The sequence below is a fragment of the Dromiciops gliroides genome, chromosome 2, assembly GCF_019393635.1.
Source record: "Dromiciops gliroides isolate mDroGli1 chromosome 2, mDroGli1.pri, whole genome shotgun sequence".
NCBI lineage: Eukaryota > Metazoa > Chordata > Mammalia > Microbiotheria > Microbiotheriidae > Dromiciops > Dromiciops gliroides.
Window position 1 is genome coordinate 490,840,948 of NC_057862.1, and position 20,583 is coordinate 490,861,530.

The 20,583-nt window shown below is 36.7% G+C and overlaps 1 protein-coding gene across 1 annotated transcript in view; it reads right to left on the reverse strand.

The window, feature by feature from the left end:
• Positions 1-3,250: 3,250 nt before the first annotated feature.
• Positions 3,251-20,583, reverse strand: part of TAF1B (TATA-box binding protein associated factor, RNA polymerase I subunit B) — an 87,706-nt gene continuing 70,373 nt past the window's right edge. Inside the window, exons 10-15 of the mRNA XM_043988885.1 lie at positions 20,143-20,320; positions 19,546-19,592; positions 16,877-16,967; positions 13,780-13,850; positions 12,146-12,365; positions 3,251-4,712 (exon numbers count right to left, since the gene is read on the reverse strand). Of these exons, the coding sequence (XP_043844820.1) occupies positions 4,511-4,712; positions 12,146-12,365; positions 13,780-13,850; positions 16,877-16,967; positions 19,546-19,592; positions 20,143-20,320 (809 nt within the window). The 3' untranslated portion in view covers positions 3,251-4,510. The remainder of the gene's footprint in view (positions 4,713-12,145; positions 12,366-13,779; positions 13,851-16,876; positions 16,968-19,545; positions 19,593-20,142; positions 20,321-20,583) is intronic.

Consider the following 20,583-nt stretch of genomic DNA (forward strand, 5'->3'; position numbering starts at 1 on the left):
AAGGCTCTGCTTGGACTTTTAGAATTCTCTTCTATTAGGTTTAACCACTGGGTAGTTCAGTCTAAGGAATTTCTTCATTGGGTTGGGTATTTTCTTCTTTACTAATTTCCAGTTTGTTTCTGGAATTGTCGGTTTGTGCCTGGGTCAAACTATACTTCCATCCTTCTAGATGGTGTAGGCAGGTCCTGCTTGCTCCTAAGTGCAGTGGCTAAGAATAGGGCCTACATTTTGTAGGAACTGTCTATCCTTGTCTCCCATTGTGGTTAAGGGCCAACTTACTTGGATGGAAGATAGGCATTTTGTATAGGCTGCTTAGATGAGCGAGGTGTAAGTTTGCCTGGACCCTGGTTTGGCTCTTTTTTGCTGCTGCTGGAATTTAGGGTTGCAGGATAGGCACAGTTCTGTGAGTGAGATTTTCCCCAACCCTTAGATATAAGTGATTTAACTGTGATAGAAATCAGTATAATAGACTACAAATGGTGATTTACTCATGTTTAAGTGTTCTCTAGTCTCTTGAGTTAAGATATTATGTAACTTGTTCTCAATGTACTCTAAATATTCTTTAGTGGCTTAAGCAAATGCATTAATATGTTCTTGTGTAGCAACTTTACAGTAAACTTGTTTCTTGACCATCACCTTTCCATTGTGGAACCGGGATACTAAAATAGTATCTCCTAAGCTGAAGGAACCAATCACCATTCGATATGATGTGCATTAGACTTCTGCAGAAAGCTCTGAGAAGAACCCTAAATTGGCTGGCTGCCAGGTATTTGTTTGGTACTGTTACTGTCACTGAAGACCATTTTCCTGACTTGGGCATGACAACCATGTTAAAATGTTTCATTCCTATACCATCTGGATCGTGTTCTATACCACTGCTCTAAAGATTGTTCTGTATCATTTGTTATATGCTTTAAAGATACAATGGGAAGAGTCTTTGGGGTATAAATACTATATACTGGTTCTGCTCACGGTCTTTGGGTCCTAGACCTGAGACTGGCTTTATTGTGAGACAAGATCCCTCTCTCAATAAACCTTTCTATGGCTTGGAAACTTCGCTGTTTCTTTTCTTCGTTGGACTTAGAAATTTTCATGACAGTTCTAAACTACTCCCTCTCCTGCTGGTCTTTGGGGTCAGCCTGAACCAAGTGTTCCTATGGCTTGGCCTCCTGCTGTGCCTGAGGTTATCTGTGGTTGCCCTTTGCTGGGCATTGTTCTAGCATTATCTCCTGTTGTAGGGTCTGGCTGCTTTCACCTAATGTGACCTATCTTCCACAGGATTATATTAGTCTTTTGATATAGCCATATACTGGATGGAAGAGTTTTATAGCTAAATTTCTGTCTTTCATTTTCATTATTCCTTCTGGAGAATTTTTAGAATCTTACTTGGGTTTTTGTGGGGGGAATCTAGGCTTTTCTAGATCCCATCACACAGCTATCTTCCCACAATCTTCACCAGTGTTCTTTCAAGGAGAGAAACAATATGCTTGTTAGATAATAAAGAATTATAATTACATATATTTACTATCACATACACTAAAGTCTTCCTCTGATGCCTCATCCTGGGGTAGAGGCGACTTTATGTCAACTGACTATAAGGCCTGGCAGGTTCTATATAAAGCTAGAGAGACTTCTAATATTAGCCCAATGATGGAACCTACTACTAGCAATGAGATTATTGACTGAAAGTATAAACGTAGCTCATTTTTGTTGTGTACCTTTTATTGCCTTGCACAGACAAAATCTTCTGGCAATATATGGGCAAACCTGTTTTTCTACAAACCATCTAATACTAACTTTTGTCACTTGTAGTTATTTATGCCAGTATAATCACGTGTGAAGTGGTATCTCAAAGTTATTTTATGTTTACTAAGGTTGAAGATTTTTTAGTGATTCAATTTGAAATTTTTAAAACGTCTATGTTTTTCTCTTTTGTACACTGCCTGTTCATACTCTTCCACTATTTATCCAATGTTAACAGAGAAATGCTTTATTTGTATGCATTCTTCAAAAGTTTTAGGTGTTAAATTTTATTATATTTGCCAGAAGTTTTTATGCAAACTTATTTTCTTTTATATTATGTTCCTGTATAGAATTTTAAAAAATGTTTTTGCAATCAAATCCATCTGCATAGCTCTAATTTTTTATGGTCAAGTAGTAAGGCATAGAATTTGCATACTACGGGGCTACCAACTGGAGCCCACATTTAGATAATAAAATCAAGTACAGAAGATACTGATTAAAAAAAAAAAGTTGGGGGGCAGCTAGGTGGCGCAGTGGATAAAGCACTGGCCCTGGATTCAGGAGTTCCTGAGTTCAAATCCGGCCTCAGACACTTGACACTTACTAGCTGTGTGACCCTGGGCAAGTCACTTAACCCCCACTGCCCCGCAAAAAAAAAAAAAAAAGTTGGAGCTACTTGAGAATTCTTTTTATCAGCATGAACTAGAAAATATCTGCTATCCACTTATAGCCAGATAGGTCCGAAGCTACCAAAATGAACATACTGCCTGAATAAATCACAATTAAAAGAATGAAAGAGGAATAAAGCTTGAAAAAAAAGTCTCATTCCAAGGGTGAGCTTTTCCAGTATCACAGAATCTCGGAGCTAAAAAGGACCTCTAAGGCTTTTCAGTCCAACATATGATACCTTTCAAGTAAAAGCTGAGAAAGGATTTGCAGGAAAGTTCTGGAAGATAGGACAGTTATTTAGCATGTCTTTTGCAGTCAAGAGAAATTAATGGCTACTATTAAAAATCAATCAATGTATTTTACAGATGTGGAAAGTGTCAACTATTGGAAAGTTAATACTGTTTCCCTGATATTCCTTTAAGGAGCTTATAAACAGGTTTATATGAATTCAACTGGAGCCTTGAAATATTTCCAAAGTTTTTCTTTATTCTTTTCTCTTCCAATTATATTCCTTCTCCAGTACATAGTCAAAGAAATGTGCTATTTTTCTCGTATTCATTTTTTTTTTTCTGGGTGGGGCAATGAGGGTTAAGTGACTTACTCAGGGCCACACAGCTAGTAAGTGTCAAGTATCTGAGGCTGGATTTGAACTCAGGTCCTCCTGAATCCAGGGACCCGTGCTTTAATCACTGCGCCACCTAGCTGCCCTCTCATATTCTTAAGAGGCCTACTTTGGACTAGAGCTCTAGATTATACAAATCAGTTGTATGCCTCCCTATACTTCATATAATACTTCATATTATTTCATAATACCAAAATTCACATTAAGGTTTTCCACTTTAATTCTTTACCAAACAATTTTAATTTTGCTTAAAAATGAACACAAATTTTCAGATGCAACATTTATATAACTTCTGTGGCATTCATTTCCTGAAAGAACATTTATAAATAGTTGAAACTTGGACCTGGTTTTTAATACAGTACAACTGTTATTCCAATACACAACTCTGTGGGCACTGACTGTCAAGTCAACAAGCATTTATAAAATACTTCCTATCAGGCACCAGGCAAAGCCCTGATAATACAAAAAACAAAACAAACAAACAAACAAAAAAACCCACAAGAAAAAAAAAAACATGATCCCTGCTCTAAAGGACTAAAGAAAGATAAAGCAAACAATTCTAGTATTTTAAAGGTGACCTACGGTTTCATTGGTATAGGGGTTCTCACCAATACAGACCATCATTTGCTCTGCATCTCAGAGTCTCGGTTCCAGAGGCAGTAAGAGGTCAAGTGACTTCACATAGCTAGAATGTGTCAAAAAATGGAACTTTGAATCAGGTTTTTCTGACTTCTAAGATGGCCCTCTATCCACTACACCAGAGCTGCCTATGTGCCTGAGTGTGAATGTATATGCATATACAAAGATATTATGAAACATACATGTACATATGTATATACACAAGGATTTTAAAAAGAACTTTCTTACTTTAATTCCACATATGATTTAAGTTATAAGTCACTCTAACCAACAAACTCCCCCATCTGTTGTTTTAATTTGATTCAACAAACATTAATTAGGGCCCCAATCTAAACACTAAGGGAAATACAAAGGTAAGACGGTCTTAATGTTTGCTCCACAGGTGAACAAAAACAAAATCTCACTAATAGTTTGCTATTGCTCAATAATTTGTTTACACCTTTAACATAAAGGCTTTATAACAATGTTAATTCCATTAAGTCCTTCTTGATGCTTCTTCTTGGTGTAGAGGTGACTCTGAATTCTCTCTAACAGCAGAATATCAGTTCTGGCAGGTAATATCAAGCTGGCAAGGCTTCAAGGATGGGCCTGGCAGCAAGCCTAAGGATCATCTTAGCTAAATTTGAAGAGGTTTATCACAGGAATGCTGTCAATACTTTTGACTTAAAGCAATTCATGAAAATGTCTAAGATTTGTAAAACTTGTCATCTGCAGTGATGAACAGAATGCGCACACTGAAAAAACAAATCTTTTGAAGTAATGAAGTACAGTTTTGTTGCAAAAACACTGTGAAGATATGTAGAAGCAAATTTCTCAGTCTTTTCCACTTTTATCTTTTTAAGATCTTCTTGCTTTTTTGGATCTGGAGGCTTTACTTTTATTCTCATATTTTTTGTAAAAAAGTCTCTTTTCAATTAAGCTGACCTCTTCATGAAGAAGTGAAGCCTTTATTCTCAGTAGGAAGGAGAAAAAATTTAGTACAAACTGGTAGCTCACAGAAAAATTTGATTCTTCATATGTAGTCACATGTTTACAGTAGCTAGAAAAACAAAAGAAAACAATTTATTTTTTTATTTTTTTGTGGGGCAATGAGGGTTAAGTGACTTGCCCAGGGTCACACAGTGATAAGTGTCAAGTGTCTGAGGTCAGATTTGAACTCAGGTCCTCCTGAATCCAGGGCCAGGGCTTTATCCACTGCGCCACCTAGCTGCCCCCTATTTTCTGATTTTTTGTGATGGTTTTTTATAGTTTTTCACTCTCCTTTTTTGTTTGGGTAGGAGTTAAACAGATTAAGGATAGATAATTGAAGAATCATTGAACTATCTGGAAACCATTAACTGAGAGATATATTTTAAGAAATCATGAAAGAAAACTGTCCAGACATATTAGAAGAGGGTAAAATGAAAACAGAAAGAATCCACCAATCACTTCCTGAAATAAACCCTAAAATGAGAACTCTCAGGAATTTATATCATAGCCAAAATTCAGAACTTCCAGGTCAAAGAAAAAATACTGAAAGCAGCCAGAAAGAGAGAATTAAAGTACCAAGGAACCAGTCAGGATTACACAAGATTTAGCAGCTACCATTATAAAGGAGGAGAGAGAGCATGGAATATGATATTCTGAAAGGTAAAAGATAAAGGCTTACAAACCAGGAATGTAAAACTGAGTATATTCCAAATGGAGGGAAAATCAACCTTTAAAGAAATAGAGAACTTCTGAGCACTCCTGATGAAAAGAACAGAGCTGAGCAGAAACTCTAAAATTCAAACACAGAGTAAAAGGAAACATAAAAAGGTAAATATAAGTGAGCAACTGGGAAAAGATTTTATTAAAGATGAAGCATTTGTATTCTAATGGGGTAGGAATATGATACAAGATTTCTAAAATGTCATCAGGAGGTCATGGAGGAAATCAAAGAAGACAGAAAGACTGAGAATAATTGTTGTCATGTTTTGAAGATCTTCAGAAGAGAAAGAAAAAGGAAGGAGGAAAAAGGATACACTAAGGAAGAAAAAGGGAGAAGGGTGGGAGAATCTCACATAACTAGGAACCACAAGAAGACTATATAAATGAGAGGAAGGACCAAGTGTCACTCCAATCTCATTTTCAACTGAATAGGTCAAAGGAGGGTAAGACACACATACATGCATACATAACAATTTGGAGGTAAAAACCCATCCAACAGAGAAACAATAGAAGAATAAAAAAAGAGAATAGATTTAGGGAGAGATTAATCGCAAGCAAACCCTAAGTTCTGAGGGTGGCAAATCAGGAAGAACAGTTTAAAAAGAAAGGAAAAAAGGGTAAGTACCTATGATTGGGGGACTGTGTGAGGGGAAGAGAAGAGGGACAGGGGAGTGGGAGCTGTTTGGTATTGAGCATACTTTTGTTCTAGGCTCCTTTCTTCTGTAAAGAGGGATTGAGCCAGAAAGCAAAGAGAGGAAAAAGTATAAGAAATAAAATGGTAGAAAATGAATAAAATTTAAAAGTTTTTGCATAAATATCCAACGAAACAAAAATTAGAAGGAAAAGTTTTGGACAGAAATCTTTGCAGCAAAGTTCTCTGATAAAGGTCTCATTTCCAAATTGGTAAGTAGTCAAAGGAGATGAACAGGTATTTTTCAAGGAAGAAATCCAAGATATCTAAAACCATATAAAAAAATGCTCCAAATCACTAATAATTCAAGAAACGCAAACTAGAGCAACTCTGAGATTCTACCTTAAACCCTTCAGATTGGCAAAGTTTGCCAAAAAAGGGAAAAAAACATTGACCAAAAAAAAAGAAAAAGAAATACTGTAGGGATTTTCAGGAAAATAGGCACTTGTTGCAGTGTAGTTTGAACTATGCCCAAAAAGTTACTATACTGTAGAAAACCTTTGACGTGGTAACACCATTACTAGGACTACACCTCAGAGATAAAAAAAGGGGGGCAGCTAGGTGGCGCAGTGGATAAAGCACCGGCCTTGAATTCAGGAGGACCTGAGTTCAAATTCAACCTCACACACTTGACACTTACTAGCTGTGTGACCCTGGGCAAGTTACTTAACCCCCATTGCCCTGCCCCCCCCCAAAAAGAGATTAAAAAAGGGGAGGGGGAAGAACCCATATGTATAAAAATATTTGTAGTAGCTCTTTTTATATTAACAAAGAACTGAAAACTAAGGTGCTAGCCATCAATTAGGAAATGGCTGATCGAATTATGGCATACGAATGTTCCAGAATATTATTTTGCTATAAGCAATGATAAAAGAGATGATTTCAAAGAAATCTGGTTAGAACTTGTATAAATTGATGAGGGAAGTGAGCATAATAAGGAGAAGCATTTCAACAACAACACTGTGAAAATGAACAATTTTTTAAAGACCTCATTCTGACCAATTCAATGATCAATCATGATTCCAGAGGCTGAAAGATGAAGCATGCCACAAAGCCTCTGATGGATCAAAAGCAGAATGAAACACATGTATTTGGACATGACTGATATAGGGATTTGTTTTGCTTGACTATGCTTGTTAAGGGTTTTTATCTTCCTTCACTCTCCTTCTCTGTATACCTAGTGCCTGAACAATATATGGTGCATAGTAGGCATATGTGCTTGTTTATAAATGTTTGTTCAATTAATCTTCATTTCAACACCTCTATGTAACCTTTCCCTGTATTTTAACTTTATCATAAGTAGGCTCTTAAAACACCTCAATAAAACTCTTTTTCAAATTTATCTTAGATACTTCTTTAAGTTTTATTTAATTCTCAGTCTGGAGAGAGCTGAAAAAGTCTGTGTGCTATAAAAAACATACCTGAAGAATTTGTTGACTGACATGAAAATAAACCATGTAAAATTCAAGGTCAAAAAGGAAAAGTGTAATATTTCAATATGACAAAATGGAAGAAGTACCCAAATATTTTAGGGGAAGGAACTTGAGAATAAAATTATTCTAAAATTGTTGTCATTCTGTTGAATTAATGATGATTTTAAAAAGCTTGAGGTATCCAAAGTAATGATTCACACAATCATAACTTGGGCATAGACACATTTTAATCATGGTAGTGCCCTCAACAGAGAAATTTGGAGGAAAATGAATTATAATAATGATTTCAAATATGGGCATATTGAATATGAGAAAAAGAGAGATTAAGGATAAATGTATAGCTTGGGAGTCATCTGCACAGATATGATCTCTGCATGCATGGCAGCTGGTAAGATCACAGAGAGAGTATAAAGAAGGAAAACTCAGAACAGAGGCCTGAAGGGCACCCATAGGTAGAGGGTAGGGCATGGTTGATGATCTAACTTAAAAGGAGCTGCCAACAAAGGCCAGAGAAAAACCGGATGAGTGTTATGTCCTAAAAGCCAAGGGAGGATAGTGTGCAAGAGAGGGTGTACAATAATGAAAAAAAAATTGAGTTAGGGAGAATTAGGAAAGAAATTTAATAACTGGGAGATTGCTGTAACTTGGGAAAGAGTAGTTTTAGTCAAGTGGTGGGGCTGGAAGCTAGACTGCAAGGGGCTAGAAGATAAATGGAAATTGAGAAGATGGAGACAATGAATGCAAGTTTGTTTTTTCCTTAGGGTTTGGTTGGGAATGGGAGGAGAAATAAAGGATGATAACTTGAAGGGGTGAAGAGGTCAAGAGGAGGTTTTTAAAGGACTGAACTGACTCGGACATATTTGTAGGTAGAGATGAAGAAGCCAGTGGATAAAGATGGAAGATGAAAGAGGTAATAATCAGAGAGGCAAGCTCCCAGAGGATATATGGCCTTTGTTATTAGGGAATGGGATCAAGGACAATTAGATGGGTTAGTTTTGGCAAGAAAGGAATCTCTTTTTTATAGACAGATGCAGGAGCAGCTAGGTGGTGCAGTGGATAAAGCACCGGCCCTGGATTCAGGAAGACCTGAGTTCAAATCTGGTTTCAGACACTTGAAACTTACTAGCTGTGTGACCTTGGGCAAGTCACTTAACCCTCATTGGCCAGCCCCCCCCCCAAAAAAAAACAACAACAAGACAGATGCAGAGAGAATAAGTAGTAACAGTTTTGAAATGTAGAAAACAAGAGAGCTCATGACATATTTTTCTCAGTAAATTAAGAAACAGGTCCTTTGTTGAGAAGCATGTTAATTATCTTTATATCCTTGGTCAAATCACTTAATCATTCTGGGCCTTAATTTCTGCATCTGCAAAGAAGAGGAAAAGGGGAAGTTGGACTAGATGGCCTTAGGAATTCCTTCCAGAGGGGCAGCTAGGTGGCACAGTGGATAGAAAACCAGCCCTGAATTCAGGAGGACCTGAGTTCAAATTTGGCCTCAGACACTTAACACTTACTAGCTGTGTGACTCTGGGCAAGTCACTTAACTCCAACTGCCTCACCAAAAAAAAAAAAAAAGAAGTTCCTTCCAGCGCTAGGACTAGAACCCTATAAGGACAGGATAATGTAGGAGGCTTGAATAAAGAGAGGTCTGCAACTGCCATTGTGGGGAATGGGAAAGAAAACTGAGAATAATAAAAGCAACTCGAGTCTATTGAGATTAGATGACAAACTTTCAGTGGACTGTGTCAACATGGTTAAGTACCTTAATTCAATTATATTTCACTCAATTAATCTTTAAGTGCCTATTGTGTGAAAGGTCAAGCTCTAGGCAATGGGAATTAAAACAGGGGCTCTAATCTTAAAAACTTTATAATTAATCAATATTCATTAAGGAACTACTATGCAACCACAGGGACTGTGCTAAGCACTGGGGATACAAAAAGAGGACAGTTCTTATCCTCAAGGAATTTACAATCTAATTAAGGAGATAACAAGCAAATGTAAACAAACAGGCTATAGTCAGGATAAATAGAAAATAATTAAAAGAGGAAAGGTACCAGAATTAGGAGGGGCTGGGAAAGGCTTCCTGTAGAAGATGGGAGTTTAGCTGGGACTCAAAGGAAGCCAAGGAAACCAGCTGGCAGAGATGAGGAGGGATTACACCCCATCATAGAGGACAACCAGATAAAATGTTTGGAGCTGAGAAATGGAGTATCTGGTTGGTGAAACAGCAAGGAGGCCGGTACCACTGGATTGAAGAGTTCTTGGGGGAGTATAAGGTGTAAGAAGACAGGAAGGGTAGAGAAAGTGGTAGGTTATGAAGGGCTTTACAAGCCAAACAGATTTTGTATTTGATCCTAGAGGTGGCAGGGAGTCAGTGGAGTTTATGAAGTAGGGAGTGATGGTTGGGCTGGTGCTTTAGGGGAATCGCTAAGTGGTTGAGTAGAGGATGGACCAGAGTTGGGAAAGGGTTGAGGCAGTCAGACCCACCAGCATATTATTGCAATAATCCAGGCATGCATGAGGGAGGTGGCAGTGTCAGAGAGACAGGACATTAGAGAGATGTCACAAAAATGAAACCAACAGGCCTTGGCCACAGATTGGATGGGTGTGGGGGGGGAGAGTGAGGAATGCAGGGTTGACTCCCAGGTTGTGAACCTGAGCGATTGGGAGGATGGTGCTGCCCTCTACGTTATAAGGAAATTAGAAATATCTAACAGGAGGGGGGAGAGAAATAAGTGCATGAATAATAATGAAATAAAGAAAAGTGCTGTCATTCAAATAAATCCAGGCAACTCACTGAACGTGAGGTTAAATGTAAAGGAGAGGTACAGGAAAGTATTATAAGTCTGGGGCAAGGGAAAGGGTAGGTTTTAGGGAGGTGGTGGCATCTGAACTGGGCCTCAGGAGAAGGCCCATGCCTCCTTTTTCCAGTCCTTTCAGAGAAGAATGATCTCTTCCTCCTCAGAACTCCCAAAGAACATATATTCTACTGGGGGAGGGGAAAAGAAACAAGTACACAGATTAATGGAGGGAATTAGGAAAGGGCCTCTTGTGGAGTATAGAAAGGTGATGGATAGAAGCAGGAATTCCTAAAGCATTCCAGGAAAGATGGGAAACAATAAATAGGCTAATTTGGCCATAATACAAGAGTGAGTTAAGTGACAGGGAGTTAAGAATGTGAAAAAGAAGCCTGGAGCTTAGCTGGAGCCAGGCTGTAAAGAACTTCTATTTTATATAAGGAAAAGAGCTTATATTTTATCCTGAGGCCAAAGGAAGCCACTGAAATTTCCTGAGCAGGACAATCAGACATACACTTCAGGAATATCAATTTGGCAGCTGTATGAAGATGGACTGGACAGAAGAGAAGCTGACTGGAGGAAAACCAATTAGGACATTATTACAATAGTCTGGTGATGAAGGCTCAATCAGGATAGTGGCTAATGAATGGAGAGAAAGGAAGAGATGGTAATTGACTGGTTATATGAAGTGAGTGAGGTACAGAGTTGAGGATCATTCCTAGGTTGAAAATTTAATTATTGAAAGAATGGTGGTTTCCTTGGCAGAACTAATTTGCTCACACTGATCCCTAATGCCCAGGATGCCCTCTCTCTCTATCTTTTCCCTTGCTGAATCTAACTCAAATGCTACCTCCTTCTGGAAAGTCTTTTCTGAGGTCTCCAGGTTGGGAAAATGACACATCATTTGTTTGGCAGGTTTTTAATGCATTTATCAGGTAATCTTATGTATTATTTGTATTATCTCATCATTCTAGCAGACTTTAATAGCCCTGATGAGAGGCATCAAGCTTTATCAACATTTTGTCTCCCTAGGGAATATAATAGTGCTTTGAATACAGTGTGTGCTTATTAAATATTTATTAAATGGTTATTGAATAAATGGCTACTAATACTTATTTCAGAATTTAGGTGAGAATACCTTTACTGAATAAAAAAAAAATCTGAAATCACTTCCCTAATAAGAAGCAAAGATTCTCTACATGGTATGGCTGAATATTTTGGGGGTTTTGCTTGTTATTTTTGTTTCAGAAGATGGATCATTCCTTCTTATAAGCATTTTTTCCTTTAATCATTTCTGTGTCAGTTTAAGAAAAGTGTTAATTGCTCTGGAAATAGTTACAGGAAACTGAACCCTTTTTTACTGTAGTAATGCGGTTTAAGGTGTATCTAAAATACAAAGTATAAGGGACTATTTGTGCAATATTCTTTCAAGAAATGAGTTCTAACACTGATCAATATTTATCTGCATTTTGATTAATTCATCTACTTTACTGTAGGTTGATTTAGCTGGACTAAAAAGTTCTATAATTCTGTATCACCTCACTTTAAAAATTTCTCCATTTTTGTTTTGCACAAACACAAAGAAATGATTCACTGTACATCCTAGGACATTTAATCCCTCAACCTTCCAATCACACTGACCTTGCTATAATTGACTAATATGCCAAATTTTACATCAAGAATTTTATGTTAAAATACTTACATTACATTGACATTTACTAGCTGTGTAACCCTGGGCAAGTCACTTAACCCTCACTGCCTTGTAAAAAAAAAAATTACATTACAATAAGAGAGTGGTTTAGCAAAAGGGCAAAGTTCATTCCCTTTGACCTAACTCTTCCTTCAAAGTGCTACATACCTCTTACAGAACTTCTGAGTGCTAAGCCAATACTGCGAGTTCAGTGTTTTTAATGATTTGCCTTTCTTTTGTAGGATTTTCTGAAGACTGTGTCCATGGAAGCAGGTAGTATTCTGGTCTTTTGCCCAGTTGAACTGGAAACTGGATGGTTTTTTCTTTTCAGGATTTGGTGCTGAATCAACCAGCTGGCTAAACTGTTTTTGGAGGTCTGTTACCATCCCTGGAAAGAGAATGAAGGAGACTGCATGAGAAAAAATACAAAGTATACAATATAATAATGATACTAATTTTTGTTTTGTTTTGTTTTTATTTGTTTGGGGTTTTTTTGGTGGGGCAATGAGGGTTATGTAACTTGCCCAGGGTCACATCATAAGTGTCAAGTGTCTGAGGCCCGATTTGAACTCAGGTCCTCCTGAATCCAGGGCTGGTGCTTTGTTCACTGTGCCACCTAGCTGCCCTGATACTAATTGTTAAAAAAAAAAAATCCTAGAGTAGTGTTCCCCTTTGAAGTAATCCCTTTGGATGGCTAGACACTAAGTCTCCCAAAACGATGCTATTCTCCAAAATATTTTGAGGAATCTTCCTTTAGAATTACATTTATAGCCTTTGGGGCACACAGAAACAGTAACATTTTTTTTTCCTTAAACAATCACATTTTGTTTCTGAATCAAATTGATACTGCCCACCATAACCACTTACTGTATTCACCAAGGTTCAAATGACTTTAAATCAACAGGAAAATGTTTTGTCATGCTTCCAAAATGCAAACCCTCTTCTGCCCCGTCCCCCCCTCCAGTCCTCTCTTAAAAGTACTGGAGTACGGGTAGGCAGGGTTTCAGTGGACTTGGGTTATGGTCCCAGATGAGATACTAATTTACTATGCCATCTGAGACAAATTACTTAACTTCTTTTAGGGCCCCTCCACTGTAAAATGAAGGGAAGAGGGATGGAGTATATGATTTCTAAGTTTACTTCTCTACGTTTAAGATATTATGATTTTACTCCAAGGCTCACAATCATAGATATTAAATAAGATATTAAAATGAATCTAAAGGCCATTTCAAAAGATGATTTAACCATCATATAGCCTTAAGCTTCTAAGTTGCAAAGACATCTAAAGCTCAGTTTCTAATAATGGCAGCAATGCTGGACAAAGTGTATTGATGACTAAAATGGTTATTTTGATGGGACAATACTCATTTGGGTACATACATCATGGCTTTTAAAGAAAACTTTGTATGTTCACCATTTAAAAAATACAGATTTTACTTATAAATGGTCATGTGATATAATGACAAGAATAGCAGACTGTGACTCGAGACCTGGGGTTGAGCCCCATCTCTGATACTTCCTAACTAAGTGTCTCTCTGGCAAGCCACTCTATACTTGGGGCTTTAGTCTCCTCATATGTAAGATATGCACTGCTAACTTCCCAGGATTTTTGTAAGGAAAACACCTTGTACATTAAATGAATACAAGATATGATTTTTGTCATTATTATAAAACATTATTGCCAACATAACTGAGCCATTTTGGTCACATATTAAATCCTGCACATAAGAAAATTACAAGATAAAACTGTGTAACTACATATTAAGAAAGTGAAAATAATACTTGAGAAAAATTCAACTCACGCCGTCTTTTGTAAACTACTGATCTGTCCACTGATGAATAATATAGTAGCTTGTCACTTTTCCACAGGTACCTATAAATGGAAAAAAAATTATAACATGATGGAAAAGAAATGTGGCTGATTACATTCCGGTGGACTAATTCTTAGAAATGCCTACTTGTGAGACCTAGGAAAAGCCTTTTAACCTGTCCAGCCTTCATTTTCTTTAACTGTAAAATGAGAGGGTTGAACTAGATGTTATCTAAAGTCCCTTCTAGCTCTAAATATTAAGAACAATGATATTAGAAAGCATGGGGTAAGTGTAAAGAGGAGGTTCAGATACCATGTTATGATAAATATGATGGAGAGAACTCTTTCAGTTGAAGGCAGTGAAGTAAAAAAAAACTACCTAGAGTAAATGATACTAGAGTTAGTCCTTGAAAGAAAGGAGAGACTAATTTCCTTTAAACCTTAGCTTAAGCACCATATGAAGTCACTTGATCCACCACCACCACTGCTTCTAGAGTCCCCCTAAAAATGATCTCATATTTACATTGTATATATGTATCTATGTACATGTGTATATGTGTGTATATATGTTTTATGTAAACTTACATATGTACTTATTCTTTCTCCTGATATATAATATAAAGCTCCTTGGGGGCAGAAATACTACATTTTTTGTCTTTGTATACTTAGCACTTAGGACAATGACAGGAATATAGGAGGTACTCAATAAATATTTGTGACTGATTCAACAGATGCAGATGGTAATGGTCCATTTTAGGTATGCAGGATGGCAAGGGCAGAGGCACTGTGACAAAAAAGGGCAGACAAGAACAGAATATAGAAAACAGTTCAATCTGGATGAAAATAGAGTTTGTGGAGATGAGCAATGCTATCAGCCTGAGAAGATGGTTTGAAATAGAAATGTAGAAAGCCTTAAATGATAAAATTGAGAATTTTTGCTTTATTCAGTATGCCCTGGGAAGTCACTGAAAGTTTCTGAGTAAAGGAATGATGTGATTAGAGAAATAAATTGGGAAAAATTACTAAAATAGCCATGAAAAGGATGAATTAAAGACACAATGAGGAGGAAAACAATTTATGAAGGTATTTGAATAGTGAGAAGAGATAAGAACTTGAACTACTCTTGTAGTAGGAGTTGAAAGGAGTTGATAATATAATATAGTCAATAAACATTTATTAAGTGAGCTCACCGTTTAATGGTATAGATGTAAATCCTGCCCAAGAAGCCTTGCCATTTCAGAGGAAGATCATAAAATACATGGTTTCCTCTCCAATGTTCATTATACAAAAAAGGTCAAATGGGTTCTTTTTGGATATGTTGCTCTGGAATATATAAACTTACACTACTTCCAATTTATGTGGAATAAAAATAATACAGATTGGGGGCAGCTAGGTGGTACAGTGGATAAAGCACTGGCCTTGGATTCAGGAGGACCTGTGTTCAAATCTGGCCTGAGACACTTGACACTTACAAGCTGTGTGACCCTAGGCAAGTCACTTAAGCCTCATTGCCCTGTGCAAACCCCTCCCCCCCACACACACATACACACATTGTTCCAAAAGTCTTAATTCAGCTTTAAGTCATTAAAGTTTATGTTTTTTGGGATACCTGCATATATTTACTTCTATTTAATATCTTTCTGAAATGCTTCAATAACATAATGACACAAAATAAAATTAAAGAAATTTTATCAATTCAAAAAATGTTTTCACCAATCACTCTTGATCACACATTGCTAAAAAAGATTAGCACGTGGCCAAGTGATTGATGATTTAGGAACAAATATAGAACAGTGCGAAAACCTGTCTCTGATGCTTACTACTAGTGTGACTTTTTTTTTTTCTTGGTGAGGCAATTGGGGTTAAGTGAATTGCCTAGGGTCACACAGCTAGTGTCAAGTATCTAAGGCCGGATTTGAACTCAGGTCCTCCTGACTCCAGGGCCAGTGCTCTGCGCAACCTAGATGCCCCCTACTTGTGTGATTTTAAACAAGTAACTTAATTCCATGGGCCCCAGTTTTTTCCTCTCTAAATAAGAGAGTTGGTTTACATGGAATTTGAAGTCTCTCTTAAATCTAGAATTATACTCCTATGATCTCAGAAACATACAATCTCAGGAAGGAACATTAAAGATCATCTAGTCTAAAACATATTTGAACTGAGGAATTACATTCAGATTCCTTGACAAGTAGGCATTTAATGTAATCTGAAGACCTCCAGTGATGAGAAAGAAACCCATTACTTGCCAAGGGACCTTGTTCCAGTTTAAAAGAATGCTAACTATTAAGAAATAATTCCTTCCATTGAGTCAAAATTCCTTGCTCTACAGCTTTTGTTAAACATCCACAGTTTCTTCAACCATTTCTCATATGGCATAGTCTCCAGTATTGTCACCATACTGGCTGCCTATCTCCAGATGCACTCCAGCTTATAATATTAACACAATATGCTCATCTGAGATCTGGATTAAGTTTCTTCTAGCTCTCAAGTTCTATGCTCTGTCAAATAAGGTTTGTTCGATACAAAATCATTTTTGGGGGACCCAAGAAGGATTAGCCAAACCAAAGATAAAACAGTCTACATCTCCCTTCTTTTCCTTTGATTTGTTTTTTGGGGGGGTGGGGCAATGAGGGTTAAGTGACTTGCCCAGGATCATACAGCTAGTAAGTGTCAAGTGTCTGAGGCCGGGATTGAACTCAGGTCCTCCTGAATCCAGGGCCGGTGTTTTAACCACTGCGCCACCTAGCTGTCCTCTTTGATTTGGTTTTAATGGCAGTTTCTCTCTATAAGGAAACAGCATAGCTGCTGGTGGCTTTTATTTTGTTGTTTTTTTGTAGTACTGGGATCAGTAGGATGGGAAGGAACTTTAGAAAAGGGATGGTGTTGGTCAGTTGGGAGGGAAGTAGTGTAAACCACACAAGAGAGACAGAATTAGTGGTCTAATGTCCAAAGGACAGTTAGGTATATATTAGTGAAACCTGAAAATTCATTATACTTCAGTTTCTAAGTATCTAGGATGATTTGGGAATATCTAAGTGGTTTAGGAATACAGTAAATGATTCAAATTTGAGTAGTAAAAAATAATGTACTTTGCTCTGAATTCCTCTTGTTTTTGCTGTTTTTCATCAATTATTTTCTTCATAATCTGATACCACTTTCTGAAGTCAAAACAGGGTTTACCTGAAAGAAAAGAAATTTAATAATTAACCATATAAAACCTGGAATAATATACATGACCCAAATGATGCTTTATTTATTGATAATAGAATTAAGGAATCATAAATTTAGAGACAGAATGAACCAAAGGATCATCTTGCTCATTTCCTTGTTTTTAAGCATTTTAATAATAAATCGTGGTAAACATATAGAACCACTAATTCCATACTTAGCTGAATTACTAACTTGCCAGTATTATTTAATCTCCACCAAACCCTTATGAATCTGGAAGTAAAAGTATACTCATTGAAGTTGAGGTATTCAGTGACTTGCCTAGTGATGCCATGGACATCTCAAGCCTATGCATCTGATTATAACCACAAAGGTGTGATTCTAGGCTTCTGTATCTGATCCTCTTTCCATTATGTAACACTGCCCTCTCTCCATCGAATCTTTTTTCTAATCCCATACAACATCTTCAAAGATCCTAATGACAAGAAACTACATCAGAAGGCAACCAATACTCACTGCCAGTGTGAGGGGAGCAGAGACAAACATATTACTATATGGCCTCATTGTTTTCCTACTCACAGGTGGAAGCCAAGGAAGCATGGGGAAGGGGAAAAAACTGGACTGTGACAGAGAAGAAGAGAAAGTTAGAGATGAAATGAAAACTAAGGAAAGCTGAGCAATAGCTTGAATGAGTTATTATGGGACTCTAGTTAAGATAGTATTTTTCCTTTCTTATAAAACCATTTGTTAAATTACTCTACGTTAACCATCAATTAATCCAATGTGGACTTGTGGTTCGTAAGACCAGAGAAGAGAACATAGATACCTGTTGTTGTTTAATGTTATTTTATTATTATTGTTATTATTATTAGTTTCAAGCTTCTGATGGAGTAGAAGACTCAAAAAGAATAGGAAGGAAATTGTGAAGGTGATTGGGAAGGGTTTAGACTCTAGCCAAGAGGCTCAAGCTGAATTTGAGAAGAGAAATTTGAAAAAAAGGGCAGGAAAATAACCTTCAGGTCCAGATTCTTCTTCAGGAGAGAAAATAAGAACTGGAGCTATATAAAGAGAAAGAAATTGTGAAGGTGATTTCAAAGAATTTATACTTGTCAAGAAAGTCAGAGATTTGAAAGTGAGGGAGAAAAATTGGGGAGAACTTAAATATAAACTGAAAGAGAACAACTTGAATCAAAAGAGAAGAAGGGGCCTAAAGAATAGGACTTTTTTTTTTTAATTGAGGCAATTGGGGTTAAGTGACTTGCCAAGGGTCACACAGCTAGTAAGTGTTAAGTGTCTGAGGCCAGATTTGAACTCAGGTACTCCTGACTCCAGGGCTGGTGCTCTATCCACTGCGCCACCTAGCTGCCCCAAGAACAGGACTTATGAAGAAGGTAAAGAATAAAGTGGCTTGGAAGACAAGAGAGGTAAGAAATGGTAAGCATCTATTTTGCTAAGTAACGTGGTAAGTTAAAAAAGAAATTGGTAAAACAAACAGATCAGTAGGGAGGTGAAGTTGGATACATGGCTACAGAATTGTTGAGAGAATGGAAATGAAAATTAGGTTTGGTCATTAAGTGGCTAAAAGGTGATAAAAGGCTGTAAAGGATAGGGGGTTAGGTATAAATACACAAGCAGTTCAAAAAACAAGGCTGAGAATCTCAATTAGTATAGAAAAGAGGGTGATTACTTCAGTGACTTTTACTGAAAGTTTAACATTTTATTTTCTGCCATAGCCAAATAACTGATGTTTATGTTCCAAGTTGTGGGCTGGTCTCCCTGCTGAGGTGAAGAGGGCTCCATAATCCAAATTATATGGGTCTAAAAAAAACTCCTTTAAAACAAAACAAAACGTGCAAAGCCGCTTTAATGGGAAAAAAAAAGGATATAAAGTAGCACACGAGAAATAACTATGTTGGAAAGATGATGATGGGTAGAAAAATATGACAGAACTGGATGGAGAGGAAAAAGACAATTATATATATTTACTTGGAGCTTTGCTCTTCCTGAAGAGGAGGCAGGTGGAGTCTCTTAGAAGCAGCTGCCTGTTCCCCAAGGAATGCTATAGAAGATCCACAGGAGCTAACATCATGAAGACCTACTAGGTTTACCATTACAACTTTCACATCTGCCCTCGATTCTCTATTTCCACTGCCATCACTCTTCTTAAAGAGTTATTATTACTATATTATCACATGCTAAGATTATTGCAATAGCCTTTCAATAATCCTTCTAACACCTCCTTCACCTCTAATTCTTCATACCAGTTATTCCTCTGCTCAAAAATCTTTGGTGAGTTCCTGTTGCCCTAAGGAAAGTGCATATTCCTTTGCCAGTTCCACCACTATCTGGTCTTAATCTACTTTATCAACATGAAACTACTAGGCCTCAGTCTAGGGGCATAAATATCAGAAACATTTTCCTAGGCATTTTGGTATTGAGAATACCACTAACCCCAGATAAAATATGAAAACTCGAGATATGCTTTAAGCATAAACTCAAAGGGCCTATAAACATAAAGCACAATTTGGAAGGGGCACAATTTAGAAATTAGTTTTCATAGTGAATAATACTGATAAAGACATTCAAGTACCTTCATGATGGTTTTCATTATTTTCTTGAGCAAGGTTAGAAAGGGACCTGCAAATAATAATAAGAAAATTATCAACTCATTTGAAAACAATCACAATCTGAATTCTTCTACTTAACACATAACTAATTGAAGCCACATTTTGGGGGGGGAAATTAATCATTTGATCTGTTTAGATGCTATAAATTCTGTCAACCACAACTGGCCCAGAGGGGAAGAGGAGGGAGAGCAGCACTAAAAATCTTGCTCTCTCAAGCCAATCTTAAAAAGAATATATATATATATACTATCAAAATAAATATGGTCCTAATATAAATATCTAACAAGTAACGCCAAGAATCTAATACACTCTAAACCATTTAGTGAGTCAAAGTAAATATTTAGAAAATAACTGAAAAATAAATGTACTAGTATGAACAACAGTTACGGCTGTTGTTTTATGACAATTAAGACTTTCCAATGTAAAAAATTTAATATAAATTTCTTCACTCCAAATAACTAGGAAAGTCAATAACAATGTTATTACTTTAGTTTACTCAATATAATCACCATTATAAAGTGTTACTCCCCATCGAATTAATACATAAACCACATATTTACCATTCTACATTGTCATTCAATAAAAAGAGTAGTTTCAGCACCACGACAATGATAGCCACAGCCTGAACATCATATTTAACTATCCTTCTCTTTTCAGTTATTGGATCAAATGTCAGGAAAGTCACTTCTCCTAGGCCAGTCATTCTGGTCACTTGACAAGTCAGGCTATGCATTTCATCTATAGAAGAATAAAATAGAAAAATATAAATGGAATTGTCCTAAAACGTGAACTTTCCATTGTATATTATGAATGTATTGAGATACACTTATAAACATTTAAGAAAAATGGCATTTTATGACATATTTCAGGAAAAATAAAGTAACACCTCCTCCAAAGTTATTTTTAACAAAAAACTGGCTAATTTATTAAAATTCATTGTTATATATTTCATTTTCTAAACAAATTTAACGAGAACATTTGTATAAGGATATTCTTACATC